Source organism: Danio aesculapii, chromosome 21 (assembly GCF_903798145.1).
Source record: "Danio aesculapii chromosome 21, fDanAes4.1, whole genome shotgun sequence".
Classification (NCBI taxonomy): Eukaryota; Metazoa; Chordata; class Actinopteri; order Cypriniformes; family Danionidae; genus Danio; species Danio aesculapii.
This window is the reverse complement of record NC_079455.1, coordinates 38062872-38080853: the sequence shown is the minus strand read 5'-3', so window position 1 is coordinate 38080853 and position 17982 is coordinate 38062872. Positions and strand designations below refer to the sequence as shown.

General features: G+C 38.3%; 1 protein-coding gene across 2 annotated transcripts in view; it reads left to right on the top strand.

Moving 5' to 3' along the window:
• Positions 1-17982, top strand: part of ap3b1a (adaptor related protein complex 3 subunit beta 1a) — a 117144-nt gene that overhangs the window by 7071 nt on the left and 92091 nt on the right. For both annotated transcript variants that reach the window (XM_056445931.1, XM_056445930.1), the window contains exons 3-10: positions 4080-4177; positions 4278-4332; positions 7051-7122; positions 7214-7276; positions 8078-8210; positions 9489-9598; positions 9712-9888; positions 9968-10154. In XM_056445931.1, the coding sequence (XP_056301906.1) occupies positions 4080-4177; positions 4278-4332; positions 7051-7122; positions 7214-7276; positions 8078-8210; positions 9489-9598; positions 9712-9888; positions 9968-10154 (895 nt within the window). The remainder of the gene's footprint in view (positions 1-4079; positions 4178-4277; positions 4333-7050; positions 7123-7213; positions 7277-8077; positions 8211-9488; positions 9599-9711; positions 9889-9967; positions 10155-17982) is intronic.

Here is a 17982-nt window from a genome sequence, read left to right as displayed (position 1 = left end):
ATGTGTTGAAGTCTGCTGTCCTGTTCGTATATTGGGGTCAAAGTAATTTGGGGAAGACAAAATCATTACATACATTGAAGGCTTCCTAATCTATCACCATCTATCTCTTTTTCTATCTCTCTAGAAACCCTCCTCTTCCTCTTTCTCTCACTCCACACGTCTCCGGGACTGTCCACCTGCTCGTCCATTAATCTGTCTTTCTTTTATGGGCTACTTTTCTCTTCACTTTTATAAAAACATACTAAAAAGCTAAGTACTATCATGGTTTTGGAGGCTACAATGAGCACAATTACATGCACACTAGTATTAGGGCAGCACAATATAACGTTTCAGCATTGATATTGCAATGTCCGCATCTGCAATAGTCACATTGCAGTAGGAAAAATAAGTACAGGTCAGCATTTTTCTCAGAAAACATCATTCTAAAGCTGCTGTTATCTTGAAATTTTCACTGGATGTTGGCAACAACCAAAGAAATCCATATATGCAAAGAAAACTAAACTAATTAGATTACAAATGAAGCTATGTGTAATAAAATTAAATGATGCAGGAAAATATTATCGTTACGAATTAAATAAAAAAATCCTTCAAATCAAAAATAAGTTTAACCAAAACATAACAAGATATCAGGAATTATATCAGGAATTATATAACTCCCCCCAAAATATAAACCAAACGCCTGAGAATTAACAAGAAAATATGGTTTATTCACAGAAAACATAAGAAGCAGAATAACATCAGGAGGGGTTAAGCCTAAATAAATGACAATAAACCAAACTAGCTAAATTTGAGCAAACATCCCTGAAAATTAAATAAGAAAATAAAATACAGAAAACTTACCTCCCTACTAACAACACAGGAGAAAACGAAAATAATAAACCGAAGGCACCAAACCTCCCTACCATTCTCCAAGCCAGACAGGGAGACAGAGAGCTGGGTTTCTCCAATTAGAATGTACAACTTCCAACACAATCTCACGGCAATTCGTAACTTTGATTTAGTGGCTATTTCGTACGATTTAGTATGATTTGCTCATCACCCAATGACGGTTGGGTTTAGGGGTGGGGTTAGGTGCCACGCCTCCTTTTTAAAATCGTACAATTTCGTACGACTGAACATACGAATTAGCTACTAAACTGGCAAAACGTAAAATACTTACGTTTTCTCGTGAGATCAGGCTGACAACTTCACATCGGCATCTCACAAAACGCCACATAAGAGACATCTGCAACAATCACTCAGTTCTCATTGTTCAAAGTAGAAACATCACCACAAAGAATAACGAGCAGGGAATCGAGAGCGGGGAGCTGCTGAATCCATTTTGTTTGGGGTTTTAAATACGGCCGCCGCCAATCTAAGCGCCAATCACTATCCACTGCAATTCACTGCACTTGCTAATAATGCAGACCGAGAGAGAGTGAGAGAGAGACAGAAAACACCACACACACACACACACACACACTACAACAACTACTCGTAACAGTATTGAACAAACGAAGAAAGGAAGGTGTAGAAAGGCAGTGAAAGCCCAGACAGAAGCTGAAATTTCACTTCGTCACTGTAAATGAGTATTAGCTGCTTCTACATTATCAGGATGATGAAGATGAAACCAGGGTGGACATTTCAGCAAGACAATGATCCAAAACACAGCCAAGGAAACTCTCTAATGCTTTCAGAGAAAGAAAATCAAGCTGTAGAATGGTCCAGCCAATCACCTGACTTGAATCCAATAGAAAATACAAAATAAAGATCAGATTTGATAGACAAAACCCACAAAACCATCAAGATTTTTACACTCTGTTGAAGTCTGAAAAACTCACTCTTGAGCGATGCATGTAATTTCACTCTCCATATGAGAGGCGTCTTTAAGCTGCCATCACCAAAAAAGCCTTTTATAGAAAGTATTAAATACAGTTCAATAGTTCAGCACTTTCTCCTTGTGTCATTCCATTGTTATTAAACATAACTCATTTTTCAAATTGTTTTGTTTTATTCTTATGTTTGTACTGTTTGGGTTGTTACAAAAATCTGGTTCAATTCCATGTCAACAGCTGCTTTAGAAATATTATTCCCAGATAAAAACATGACGTGTTCAATACATATATTTCATTTTGTATAAGTTATAGTTGACCAGGAGCCACAGAACACATGTGGTTTGTAGAGTCACTGCTACATTTAGCCATAACACTGTGAAAGTTTATCATTTGCATGTGTTTTTAAGGCCCATGACTATAGGCCTGTCACAATCATCAATATATGGACGTATCGCACAACACATGGACATAATCATTTTTGGTGATGCAATATATATCGCCTAAACATCAAAACCAATACTAGCAACATTTTAGCTGATTGCACAACATCTCTATCTCTATTGGAGGTGTCAGTGTCAGTATAGATAAAAAATAAAAACTATAGTATTTACTATAAATGACTTTAGTATATTTTCATGTGGCTGTCTGACAACTGAAAATAGATCTGGTAGCTGGTAACACTTTTTATTATTTATTTAGGATATGCGTTTTCACATTCTGATGCCAATGCCTCATTATTAAACTGTTAAAATGACTATAAATGAAATATTCTTAAGAATTAAATATGATGTGTTCTTTGAAAGAGTGTACTTGCTTTGTGATGCTATTATATTGTCATTCTGGCATTATATAATGAGCATAAATGGTCTTAAAATGACCATAATATCGTTTATCGCAATATATTTTGGTGCAATATATCTTACAACAAAAAATAGATATTGTGACAGGTACTTATAACTACAGGTACTTATAACCTACTTATAACTAGTTTTAAGGAAAAACTCTTTAATTTTAAAGTTTTTTTCTAAAGTCTAAACAAAACAATATTTTAAATTGATCTAAGAATGAGATATTTCGACTAGAAACGTGACAAAGCGAAGTAAGGGAAGTATTTATATATACTGAGAAAAAATGTTTCTTACTTAGAATTTTTGTCTTGTTTCTAGTCCAAATATCTACATTTCAAAGCAAAGAAGATTGTTTTTTCTTGTTTTAAGGAAAAACTAAAACTTGGTCTAAGAATGAGTTATTTAAACTAAAAACAACACTGTAAAAGAAAACAAGTTGACTCAACTTAAAATTTTAATGCAACCAGTTTCAGTACATTTTTTGGTTGACTCTCAGCTTTCAACCCAAGTACCGCACTTGACTCGATTTAAGTTGAGTCCTGAAGCTGGTTGCATTAATTTTAAGTTGAGTCAACTTTTTTCTTTTACTGTAAAGACAAAGCAAAGTAAGAGTAGCATATTTTGCATTGTGGTTATTCAATTTCTGTACCTGAATACTGTTAGACTTCACAGAAAACTGTCAAATAGAGCTAATCAATCTATCTTGTGAAACTGTATTTATATCACAATATGTATAGCGGACAAAAAAATATCTCAATATCCACAATGCACCAAATTTTTGGCTGTCAAAATCAGCCAAGGATGCCATTTTTGTTTTTCCTTCCTTTTGTGTTCAGTGTGCTGGTTTCACTCTCCCTTCTGCTGTTTTTACCCAATACCCAAACCCAATTAAAATGTATCTCCTTATGCTTGTAGACTTTTAATTTTGAATAAGCCCAGTATTTCCTTCTTTGACACTTGATCTCAGATTTTGTACCTGTTGATTTGCTATTTTTGACGTTTTTTCAATATTGGTTTATTTTTCCAAAAATGAATGCTAATGTTATAGACTTGATATACACTGATAGCTCAGAAGCATATCTTTCTTACTTGGTTATTTACTTACTTACTTAATTACTTACCTATTTTATTTATTTATTCGTTTCCTGAAATTTCTGTGTATTTACTGTGTTAAATGATTAGTTATTTTATTTTGCTTTTGTGGTACATTTTAGTCTACAACCCATAGCACAATATTTGTAAAACATGCCTCTAATTGTATTTTTGGAAGCACGTTGTACATTCATCCTGATAATTGTAAATAAACATGTCAAAAGAAAGCATAAATGGGGTAATATTGTTCATGTAAATAATGTGAATCAATTCAATGTTATGCTTTACATCATCACTTAGACACCTTAATTCTCGTTATTTTTAGGTTGTGATGGCAGTTTGTCAGCTCTACTGGCATTTGGCCCCTAAACATGAGATCAGCATCATCACCAAGTCCTTGGTGAGGCTTTTGAGGAGCCACAGGTAACAAACTGTATATAAACCATGAGAGAAATGCAGCATTATGATCATACAGTATGTGAAAATCTAATTCCTGTTTTCATTTCCCTCTCACCTCTTTTAGGGAAGTTCAGTATGTCGTGTTGCAGAACATCGCCACCATGTCAATTCAAAAGAAGGTATGAATGATGTTAAAGATTTATAAACAGTTAAGAGTATTCTTCATATATTTAAAGCCATAGTTCATTAAAAATGTAAATCCTGTCATCATTAACCAGCAGCTATTGGCTTCCAATTCTTGTCTTGTTCTGGATGTGAATGGCTGCTGGTTTCTTCATTCTTCAATATCTTGAATAGCTTGTTTTGTCTTCAACAGAAAAAAGAAACTTGAACAGTTTATATGTTAAGGTTTAGTAAAGAATAACAGAATTTTCATTTTAGGTGAACTGTCCTTTTGGGTACATTAATCTGAGGTTAAAATAAATAAATAAAGATAACGTTGGCTTGATTTCTGGGTGATATTATAAGGTAAAATTTATGGTGAGATCTGACGTAAACCCTGAAGTCAAATTTGACGTGGTGCTTATTTCTAACTAAACTAAAAAGCAAGGTCTGAGGTAAACAACAAGGTAAAACTAAAGGTAGACGTGAGTACTATTAAAAAATTAAAAAGGTACTATACATTTTTTGTTGAGCATCAATTTTGTGAGGCAAGATCTGAGGTTAATTTGTAGCAAACAGGATAAATGGTGGCTTACTGTAAGGTCTGAGGAAAACCTTAAGATACAATAGCCTATAGGTGATATCAGTTTGAAGTGAGCATAAATTAAGCTTAAGATAACCAAGGTGAAACTTTGAGCTAAATCTGCTGTATTAGTTTGCCTAAATCTGACATGTTAAGATCTGAGGTAAATAATGAGGTATTCACTAAGTAATTCATTTAATTCAAAAATCTGAGTTTGGGCCTCAATTGTCGCTCAGATAACAGATAGAAACTTTATATAAAGAATGAGGCATTGGTTTAGATAAAACTTTTGCCTGAAATAAAATGGTAAGAGGTATTTTTTGAGGTAAACACTAAATCAAGAAAGACAAAAATTATTCCTGAAATAATGTTTGAGTTAAAATTTGAGGTATCGTTTTGAGGTTAATACTGATTGAAAGTCCTGATTTTTTTTTTTGTCCTGACTTTGGTAGGTTAAAATCTGAGGTATATTATTAGGTATCAGCAAAAGTAAACCCTGACTTAAAAATCTGATTAGGTCCTCAATTGGCCTACAGAAAACTGGGAAAACGTTGACATCTGAGTGAAGATAGATCAAATATGAGGTATTCTTTTGAGGTAAACACTAAATTGATGAAGACCTAAATTAGACCTGAAATAAAATGAGGTAATGTTTGAGGGTAAATTTGAGGTATCCTTTTGAGGTAAACACTAAATTGAGGAAGACCTAAATTAGGCCTAATATAAAATGAGGTAATGTTTGAGGTAAAATGTAAGGTATCTGTTTGAGGTAAATACTAAATTGCGGAAGACCTAAATTAGACCTGAAATAAAATGAGGTAATGTTTGAGGGTAAATTTGAGGTATCCTTTTGAGGTAAACACTAAACTGAGGAAGACCTCCATTAAGCCTAAAATAAAATGAGGTCATGTTTGAGGCCAAATTGGAGGTAAACACTAAATTGTGGAAGACCTTAATTAGGCGTAATATATAATAAAGCATTATATGAGATAAAATTTGAGATATCTTTGTGAGGTAAACACTAAATTGAGAAAGACCTAAATTAGTCATAATGGAAAATTAGTAAATTTTTGAGGTCAAATTTCATATTAAAACTAAATTGAGAAAGACCTAAATTAAGCCTGAAATAAAATGAAGTAATGTTTGAGGTAAAATATGATGTATCTATTTGAGGTAAACACTAAATTGAGGAAGACCTAAATTAGGCCTGAAATAAAATGAGTAAATTTTTCAGGTAAAATTTCGGGTATCGCTTTGAGGTTAATACTGATTAAAAGTCTGAGTTTTTGTCCTGACTTTGGTAGGTTAGGATCTGAGGTATATTATGAGTTATCAGCAAAAGTAAACCCTGACTTAAAAATCTGATTAGGTCCTCAATTGACCTACAGAAAACTGAGAAAACTTTAACATCCGAGTGAACATAGGTCAAATATGTGGTATTCTTTTGAGTTAAACACTAAATTGAGGAAGACCTAAATTAAGCCTGGAATAAAATGAGGTAATGTTTGAGGTCAAATTGGAGGTAAACACTAAATTGTGGAAGACCTTAATTAGGCGTAATATATAATGAAGTATTGTATGAGGTAAAATTTGAGGTATCTTTGTGAGGTAAACACTAAATTGAGGAATACCTAAATTAGTCATAATGTAAAATTAGTAAATTTTTGAGGTCAAATTTGATATTAAAACTAAATTGAGAAAGACCTAAATTAAGCCTGAAATAAAATGAAGTAATGTTTGAGGTAAAATATGAGGTATCTGTTTGAGGTAAACACTAAATTGAGGAATACCTAAATTAGTCATAATATAAAATTAGTTAATGTTGGAGGTCAAATTTGATATTAAAACTAAATTGAGGAAGACCTAAATAAGGCCTAATATAAAATAAAGTAATGTTTTAAGGTAAACATTAAATTGAGGAAGACATAAATTTATGCCAGAAAAATAAAATGAGGTAACATTTTGAGGTAAACACTGACTTCATATCTGAGATATCAGTTTGAGTATTTCATTACACTTAATTCAAATACTGAGCAGCACAAACTGATAATTTCATGCAGATAAGCCGTAAATATGAATTCTGAGAGTTTTTCACATTATAGTCGAAGGTAACTGTGTAAAACATGAGGTAAATTCACTGGTGTTTCTTCAGGGGATGTTTGAACCCTTCATGAAGAGCTTCTATGTGAGGTCTACAGATGCCACACACATCAAAACACTCAAGGTAAAACACACCTTCATTCTGTCATTTACATTACATTATAATGTTTGTTTCTGTTCTCTGCTCATCTGCTGATGTTTCGTCTCCTCTTCAGTTGGAGATTTTGACTAACCTGGCTAATGAAGCAAACATCTCCACCATATTGAGAGAGTTCCAGGTAAGGTTCATAGATTCACTACATTCCTTTTCTCTTTTATTTTTTTATTTATTATTACCGAAAAAAGAGCCGAAGTTTTTGGCTAATACTGAAGTTTGAATACTTTTATGATTCCTATCTGGGAAGCTGCTAGCTAGGTTTTGAAACGCATCTAACGAACAGACGTGGCATGTTTTAGGTTTACTTTATTTTAAGGTACAATTTTCACTATTAACAAATCATTACATATGACTTTTGCTTAATAAACTCCTAATTTGCTGCTTATTAAAAGTTATTAATGTAGTTATTGGGTTTGGGTATTGGCTAGGATTAGGGGTGTTGAATAATATCATGCATAATATGTATTTGTTAAAGGGATAGTTCACCCAAAAATGGAAAAGGACTCATTATTTACCCCCCCTCATGTGGTTCTAGTCACCATTTACTTGTTTCAAACCTTTTGAATTTCTTTGTTCCGTCGAACACAAAATAAGATATTTTGAAACATGCTAAAAACCTGTAACCATTAACTTCTATAGTAGGAAAAACAGATACTATATAAGTCAATAGTTACTGGTTTTTAGCCTTTTTCAAAATATATTTTTTTGTGTTCGAAGAAAGAAACTTATAAGGTTCAAAACAAGCAAATGGAGACTATTTTTGGGTGAACTATCCCTTTTAGTACTAATAAACAGCCAATATCTTAATAATAATCAGGTATTGAGCTGCTATTATGATTGTTATTTTCTCTTTTGTTTCTCTTTTGGATGAAAGCACCACATAAATGCATAAATGTGAATAAACTGCAATTGTTTGTTCCAGACTTATGTGAAGAGTCAGGATAAGGCTTTTGCGGCAGCCACCATCCAGGCCATTGGTCGGTGTGCAACGAACATCTCTGAAGTGACTGACACCTGCCTGAACGGCCTGGTTCTGCTCCTGTCCAACAGAGACGGTAATCACATGCTAACCCCGACTTCTTTTTTGAAGTTATTGTGTTATATGCAGCAGTGCATCTAATAGTCTGAAGAGGGCACTATGATGAAGGCATGTTCAGTTTGTCAAAGTGCAGGAGCATTATTATGGAGCCAGATCAGTCTCAAAAAAATAATACATTTACAAAATACAATTCATAGATCCACAACACAATTCACGTTCACAATTCGTAAACTCAAAACACCATTCATAAATACACAAATCCAGTTCGTAAATTAAAAAATCTAATTCGTAAATTCAAAACACGATGCATAAATACACAAATCCAATTCGTTAATGAAAAACACAATTCATAAATACACAAAACCAATTCATAAATTCAAAACGTGATTCATAAACACACAAATCCAATTCATACATTCAAAACACGATGCATAAATACACAAATCCAATTCGTTAATGAAAAACACAATTCATAAATACACAAAACCAATTCGTTAATGAAAAACACAATTCATAAATACAAAAAACCAATTCGTTAATGAAAAACACAATTCATAAATACACAAAACCAATTCGTTAATGAAAAACACAATTCATAAATACACAAAACCAATTTGTAAATTCAAAACACAATTTGAAAACACACAAATCCAATTCATAAATTCAAATCATGATTCATAAATTCAGTTCTAATTTCCAGCAAATGAATAAATGAAAAATAATAATGAAGTGTAGTCAAAAACACTGAGGTATATCCAAACACACATCCTGATCTTATGCCCCATATGCTGATGCATACGTTTCCTAAACCCGACAGGTCGACAAATCTGAACTTGTTTTTATTAAAACAAATATAAATATTGTCATGAATAAACTGAAAAAAGCCCACCGCGGCAGTGGTTTTTATATTTATGTAGAAAAAATAATTTTGGAACATTTTAATCCTTTATTTTTTCATATGCAAGATATTTGTGTATTGCTGTGCATCTGGTCTGTATTAAGCAATGTGTAAGGGTTTTGGACCTGCATAGGCGCATAACTAACGTGCTCTGAGCTGGACTTTAGACCAGCTTTTCGTTGGTCTATTTCAGTTCTTCAAAATAGCAACGCGCCAACAATGCACCTTAACAAAAAGTGGCGCAAATGGATGTGCTATTTAAACAACACAGTGGACAAGGTGAAAAATAGGCCTGCGCTGGTCTGAAAATAGCAACAAATCGCGCCAAACACATCTTGCACCTAATTACGCCGTGTGTATGATAGGACCTTCTTACTGTGTTTCTTGCTATTGTAGAGACTGTTGTCGCAGAAAGTGTCGTTGTCATCAAGAAACTTCTCCAGACTCAACCATCACAGCACAGTGACATCATCAAACACATGGCCAAACTCTTCGACAACATCACCGTAAGAGACCTGGACAGTATTACACAGCAGTAGTGTAATTGTATGTTTTTTGTTTAACATTATATTAAATAACCCTTGATGTTCTGTGCATTTGGTATCCATTTCATCTTTAGGTCCCAATGGCGAGGGCCAGTATCCTGTGGCTGATGGGTGAATACTGTGAACACGTGCCTAAAATCGCCCCTGATGTTCTGAGAAAGATGGCCAAGTCCTTCACCAGCGAGGAGGACATTGTCAAACTGCAGACCGTCAACTTGGCTGCCAAACTCTACTTAACCAATTCCAAACAGGTCAAATCAAATGACGCTTGATGTCTGTGTGTGTTTTTGGCTGTGAGTTGTATATCATTTTTGTTTTTGTTCCATACAGACTAAACTGCTGACTCAGTACATTCTGAATTTGGCCAAGTACGATCAGAACTATGATATTAGAGACCGAACGCGGTTCATCCGTCAGCTGATTGTGCCAAACGAGAAAAGCGGAGCCTTAAGCAAATATGCGCGGCGTATACTGATGGCACCCAAACCCGCTCCTGTCCTGCAGTCTGCCTTCAAAGGTAACTACATGTTTTGTTTATTTCAATATTGTTTCATGTGATGATGAGGTCAGATGGGAAAGACTGTATCTCACATTTATTTCATACATATAGAGTGGAGGAACTGTGACGTCAATTTATAGGGAAAAACCCAGAAGCGAGTTAGCATTTTAGCAGTTCCGGTTCCCTCGTCCCAAACTCAATGGGTTTTCTGAATGGGATTTCGATTAAAACGCTTAAATAAAGTTCGTGGCTAACACAAACTCAAGATACTTTCACATTTAATTCTATAATATAAAACACATCAGCTACATCACACTCTTGATTTTTTTAAATCGGCTACGCTTTTTTAAAATGACGGTTGCTATCAAGTTGCTAAATGGGAATACAGCCGGTGTCGGAGACATTATACATCATTGAGCTGAACTGCACTGGAACGCAGCCCGCTAGCGTTGGGCATTTGGATTTGTCTGCTATTTTCCTAAACAGTATTTTATAGTTTGTAGAATTTTTCTAATTGGGAATTCATATTGTGTGTAGATAATGCCTTCACTTGTAGAGACCGTCAAGACTAGAGCTGTGAACCTACACTGGTCTCACGGTTTGGTTCGGTTACGATTATCATGCCATCGATTCGGTTCAATTCGAAATCTCGTTGCATCACGGTGCACTGAAAGCATCCATACACAGTTTTAAATTTTCACTTCACAGCACAGCAATTCTTGTATTAAAATGTATGAATATATTTATATACTATTTGTAACACATTTTTGTCCTTTAATACAAACAGTCAGATATATAAACTGTACCTTTAAACAACACAAGCATTTATAGCAAATAAACAAATATAAATATCTCGCTCGCTTTGAGCCTTGTCTACCAAGTTCTCTTACAGCCCTTATGATTGGTCAAAGGCTCAACAGAAAGGGCTGCGATTGGCTCTTGCGCGCTGCACTCTTGACAGATAATTGACACTGATTGACACGGTGACATGACAGACACGGTGGAAAAAACTCTGCAGACACATAGTCGTGTCTGTATCCAGATGTATCGCCGTAATAGCCGAGAGGAGAGGAAAAGTCACGCCCAGCAGGTCAAATGGGCCACAGTGAGAGAGAGAGAAATGGAGTTTACTTTCATTCTTTCAATCGCAGTAAAATAGAGGCTTCTGCTGTAAGTGTCAGTGAAAGACTGTCAATAAAACACACGCAGTGAAATTGTGCACAGTTTCTGTGTTTTGAAGTAGTTGGAGCGTTGTAAATACTCGCGATCGCCTCCCTCGCCATAGTAAGCTAGTGCATTTGAGATGGATAACGTCACTACATAGTAACCGGTTATGATTATTACTGAACCGATACCAAATTGTCCACGTCTCCATCGCTGTGCACCGAAGAAACAATTAATTTTGACACCCCTAGTCAAGCCTGTCTCTTTCCTGCTCTCAGTAATGCAAGCGTGTGAATAAATGTGTAAAAATACATAAATACATTACCTGTCATTTTAACGTGATCAATTGATTTTTCATAGTTTTTTTTTCTCTATCTGAACACATTTAACTCTGTCATAACTGCAGTATTTACACTCCTCAGTATAATGTATAGCATATGTGACTGTATGGGCTGCTTTTCGCTGTAATTCACGACAAAAAAAGAATATTGAATGTTGTTCTTGTTGTTGTGTCTATGATGGAACTTGCAGGCATTTGATAGCTGTCCCTCATGCCTCATTTCTGTCGTCTATGACTAAGGTAAGCGGGCTGTAATGTTATGCATGCGTGCAATACTCTTATTTAAATACATCTTATGATAATACTATGTACATACAGTACGTGTTTTAAAGCTTTTACATCAACCGTAAAGCAAAACAAATGTATTTCCCACGTAAAAAAACTATCGAAAAGGCAGGTAGGTCTATATACAGATGTGTTTTTGCTTATATATTTGTTTATAATTTATTGCGTGGATTATAATATAATAAACCGAGAGATTAAACCTTTATCATGGACAATATTTCTAAAAGTAAGCTTGAAAGGTTGTCTGTATCAGGGTGGTGCTGACGTCACAGGCGAGCGCCCCGAAGGCACTGTAGTCTGTTTATAGCCTGTTAGCTTTTCAGTTCTTGCGTTTGCATTTAAGATCCAAAAGTGCTAAAAGTTGTATTTTCGTGTGAGGATTATCTGGTTGGACAAAACGTGTAAGTGGAATGAACAGTGTTTAAACACAGAGCTTATTATTTGCAATCTTGAAAAGCCTATGGAAAATTACTATGGGGATTTTATCGAGGGAGCCAGTTTTATGCTAGCAGCCGATTAGCCAACAGGGTGATGTCATAGTTCCTCCACTCTATTACAAAACCAGAGAGTAGGGCTAAACAATATATTGTTTGAGCATCGATTTCACAATGTGTGTATCAATGATGACCATGTTATTTTACGTTTGATTGTTCCATTTCTGTGCTTGAATGTTGTTACACTCCCCAGAAAACCTTAAATAACTGTTTATTTCACTTTTATTTGTGCTATTTTATTTACATATGCTTGTAATTTATTATATTTTATGCAGATGCACTGCAAAGTAAAAGACTTGATCATCCTAGTTGATCTAAATTAATGAAATATTTCCAAATGGAGCTGTTTAAATCAGCTGGTGAACTTGTATTCATGTCACAATATATACCGCAGCAAAACAAAATATCGCAATGTCAGATTTTTCCAAAATCACTCAGCCCTACTGGAGAGCATTTGTTTTCAAGTGTAGTTGGTTCATTTGAAAGTTTACAAGCTTTATGTAGATCTATTTCTCTTGTCTGTGAAGCAAACATTTGCTTAGATTCCAAAGGGTTCATAACAATGAAGCTGCAGAAACTGTTGTGAAAACATTAGTGTTGAAAAGATGCTGGAATTCGGTACCAATCGATACTGAAATGTTAAACACGTCCATTTCCCGCTAACATTTGAGCGCTGTTGAGCACGTTCTTAAACAGTGCTGATTTGTCATTGTGTTCACATGCTCAACAGAAATTACAGTGATCGGCTGTGAAGGTCATCAGTTCACTGAACTCCCCGCTGTTTACTGAGTGTAACCACAGATGCAGGGACACTGGACGGTTTTAAAGCTGTGGTTCAACAGCGGATCACTTATATGTCAGCTTATAGACAAACCAGCTGATCGACGTGACTTTTTAACACACTTCTGGACTGAGCTCTTTCCCTAGAGGGGTTCCATAGCATTTTTTCACATTCAAAACTATGTGAGTGACATACAGTGGGGGAAATAAGTATTCAACACGTCACAATTTTTCTCTTAAAACATATTTCTAAAGGTGCTGTTGACTTGAAAATTTTACCAGATGTTGGTAACACCCAAAGAAATCCATATATGCAAAGAAAACAATATTAATTAGTTTACAAATTAAGTTATGCTTTGTATGAAAATGAAATGACGCAGGGAAAAAGTATTGAACACATGAAGAAAGTGAGGTGTAGAAAGGCAGTGAAAGCCCAGACAGCAGCTGAAATCTCTCTGAAGTTATTCAGCAACCGTCTACCCTTCATCATTGTACATTAATATTAGCTGCTACATTACCAGGATGATGAAGATGAAACCAGGGTGGACATTTCAACAAGACAATAGACCCTTTCGCACAGTGAAACCGGTAAATATCCGGAAAATTTCCAGAACGACTTTACCGGTAAATTTAAAAAAAGTGCTGTTCACACAGGCTAGAACGTTCTGGAATTTTTCCAGAAAAGACCATTCACTCATCCATTCCAAAATATCAGTAAATTCTGACATCATTAACCAGAAGCTCTAAACAGCTGCGCTTGTATTGTATCTTATGAATTTACCAGTAAAGTCGTTCCGGAAATTTTCCGGATATTTACCGGTATCACTGTGTGAAAGGGGCTAATGATCCATGATAATACACAACCAAGGAAACTCTCTAATGCTTTCAGAGAAAGAAAATAAAGCTGTAGAATGGCCCAGCCAATCACCTGACTTTAATCCAATAGAAGATACAAAATAAAGATCAGATTTGATAGACGAGACCCATAGAACCATCCAGATTTTTACACTATTGACGTCTGTGAAAAACTCACACCTGATCAATGCATGTGTCTTCATTCTCTATATGAGAGGCGTCTTTAAGCTGCCATCACTAAAAAAGCCTTTTATATACAGTATTAAAAACATTACAGTAGTTCAGTACTGTTATGAAGCGGACAGGAGACAGAGGTAAGGAAACGTTAGGGTGTTTATTGAATGACAACAAGGAGCACATGAAGGATAGCCAGGAGGATCAGGAATGATGTTGGGGTCTTCTCCTCCGTGGCTGGGTAACAGGAATACACGAGGATGGACAGCACACACCAGATACAGCTGACAGAGGATGACACAGACTTGGAAGGACTGGAAGACAGGACGATACGGGAGGACCAGGAAGACTAGGGAGGAATACAAAGAGAACAGGTAAGTAAATCGTTTGTTTAGCTGAGGATGACTACGCTGAGTGGTCGCTCAGTTGTCCGCTTTCGTCGAGACGAGCCCGGACAATGAGCGACTGGAGTGCTGTGCTTTTATCTGGTGCTCGTGAATGTGATGCAGCTGTGTGCTCATTAGAAGTCAGGTGATGGTGATCTTCGTGAGTGGGGATCGTGAGAGCCTGACCAATCCGTGACAGTACCCCCCTCCCCAGGGCCCGCTCCTGAGGGCCGACACCTCCGACGCCGTGGTGGTCTCCCTCTGCCTCTAGGCGCTGGGAACTCAGGGTGGCTCTCATGAAACTCCACCATGAGACTAGGATCGAGAATATCAGCTCTGGGAACCCATGTCCTTTCTTCGGGGCCGTACCCTTCCCAGTCCACCAGGTACTCCAACTGGCCACCACGACGTCGGGAACGCAAGATCTCCTTCACTGCGTAGACGGCTCCTTCTTCTAGGAGCAGTGGAGGAGGGGGTTCCTCTTCGTGGTCAGGCTCTGTGGAGGGAAGAACAGGATCGTGATAGGGTTTCAGGAGTGATACGTGGAATGTAGGGTGAATACGGTAGTGAGAGGGTAATTGTAGTTTGTAGGTGACGGGGTTAACCTGTTCCACGATGGTGAAGGGACCAACAAATCGGGGACTTAACTTGCGAGAGGGCAGTCGCATGCGTATGTCCCGGGTGGATAGCCACACCTTTTGTCCGGGTGTGTATCTGGGTTCTTCAGACCTTCTCCTATCGGCGGTTACCTTGCTTCGACGGACTGCCCTCTGCAGATGTTGATGAGCCTCGTCCCAGACTCTCTCGCTCTCCCGGAACCAGTGATCCACTGCGGGGACATCAGATGGTTCGCCATCCCAGGGAAAGAGCGGTGGTTGGAAGCCCAGGACGCACTGGAATGGCGTGAGTCCGGTGGAGGGTTGCCGCAGTGAATTTTGGGCATATTCTGCCCAGCCCAAATACTGGCTCCAGGAGTTCTGGTGACCACTGCAGAAGGTCCTCAGGAACCGTCCCACCTCCTGAATCTTCCTCTCTGTCTGCCCGTTGGTTTGGGGATGATATCCAGAAGAGAGGCTGACGGCCACACCTAGGAGCTTGAAGAAGGCTTTCCATAGACGTGAGATGAACTGTGGACCTCTGTCCGACACAATATCTTCTGGAATACCAAATGACCTGAAGACTTGATTAAAGATATTGTCGGCAGTTTCAAAGGCTGTGGGAAGACCTTTCAGAGGGATTAGTTTGACAAACTTTGAGAATCTATCTACTATGACTAGAATACAGGTATTACCTTCTGACGAAGGGAGGTCAGTGATAAAGTCCACTCCTAGGTGTGACCAGGGACGGTTCGGAATCGGCAAGGGATGGAGCTTTCCAGCGGGTAGATGACGTGGGCTCTTGGATTGGGCACAGTCCTTACAGCCCTGAACATATTGCCTCACATCCCTTGCCATGTTTGGCCACCAGAATCGTTGGGATACTAGCGAGAGAGTATTGTTGATCCCTGGATGTCCAGTGCCTAGCGAGGTATGTAAGGAGTGGATCAGATCTACCCGGTGTTCAGGTGGTATGAACTGCCGATGAGGAGGGCATCCCGGCGGAGCAGGAGCTTCCGGAGTGGCAACGACTGGAGGAGCGTTCCAGGTGATCGGACAAATGGAGATGTGTTCGGGAAGAATCTTCGTTGGGAGTTCTTCATGATCGTGATGCTCGTGTAAACGAGAGAGAGCGTCTGCTCTTAGATTCTTGGGTCCTGGACGATAGGAAATGGAGAAATCAAAACGTGAGAAGAAAAGTGACCATCTGGCTTGACGTGGACATAGTCTCTTGGCCTCTTTGATGTACTGGAGGTTTTTGTGATCTGTGATCACCTGGAACGGATGTTTGGCTCCCTCCAACCAGTGACGCCACTCCTCCAAGGCTAGCTTGATTGCTAGAAGCTCCCTGTCTCCTATGCTGTAATTCTGCTCCGCCGGGCTCAACTTCCGAGAGAAATAGGCACAGGGATGCAGTCGGGGCGGTGTATCATGATGTTGAGATAATACTGCCCCGACGCCGGTGGTGGATGCGTCCACTTCCACCACGAAAGGAAGATTTGGGTCAGGATGAGTCAGGAGTGGGGCCCTTGTGAACTCCTTCTTAAGAAGGCGGAAGGCTGCGGCTGCTTCTTTGGTCCACTCCAGTCCTTTGGGTTTACCCTTGAGGAGATTAGTGAGAGGTGATGTAATCCTGCTGTAGTCCTTGATAAATCGTCTATAAAAGTTAGCAAACCCAAGAAACCTCTGGAGCTCCTTAATGGAAGTGGGTTCTGACCAGGATAGAACAGCCTCAATTTTCTTCCCATCCATACGTATACCGGTTTGGTCAATGATGTATCCCAGGAAATGAATCGACTTCTGGTGGAATGAGCATTTCTCCGCTTTGAGGTAGAGGTGATGTTCTCTCAATGTGTGTAGGACCTCCGCAACGTGTTGGCGATGTTCGGCCTCACTCCGGGAGTATATGAGGATGTCATCTATGTACACTATTACACAGTGGTGAAGAAACTCCCGGAGGACTTCATGAATGAAGTTTTGGAATACGGAGGGGGCGTTGACCAGACCGTAAGGCATGACCTCATATTCATAGTGGCCAGTAGGGGTCACGAATGCTGTCTTCCATTGGTCCCCCTCACGTATTCTTATCAGATTATACGCGCTGCGGAGGTCCAATTTAGTGAAGACTTTAGCTTCTCGGAGCTGTTCCAAAGCGGCTGGTACCAGAGGAAGGGGATATCGGTATTTTACTGTACCGTTATTTAGGACCCTGTAGTCGATGCATGGACGCAGCCCTCCGTCCTTCTTGGCCACAAAGAAGAAGCTTGAGGCGGCTGGTGATTTTGAGTGACGTATGTACCCCTGACTCAGAGCCTCCCTTATGTAATCTTCCATTGCCTGATTCTCTGGAAGCGAGAGCGGGTAGATCCTACCTCTTGGCAACTGGGCATCTGGAACTAGGTCGATCGCGCAGTCCCATGGCCGATGCGGCGGTAGCTGGGAAGCTCTCTTGGGGCAGAAGACATCATGAAAGGAGCTGTACTCCTTAGGAATGTGGATAGACTGCTTCTCAGGAGGGCTCTCGACCGATGTTGCAAACAAAGAAATGGGGTTCCGACCTTGAAGAGGGAGATTTGGAAAACAGGCAGGCGTACATCCAGATCCCCATTTCTTTATCTCTCCTGTGCCCCAAGAGATGATGGGATCGTGCTTCACCAGCCACGGGCGCCCTAGAATGATGTCCATATTTGCACCCTCCAGAACCAGAAATTGAATCCTCTCTTGATGTAACACCCCCACTTGAAGAAGGATGTCTTCGCATTGTCGATGGAT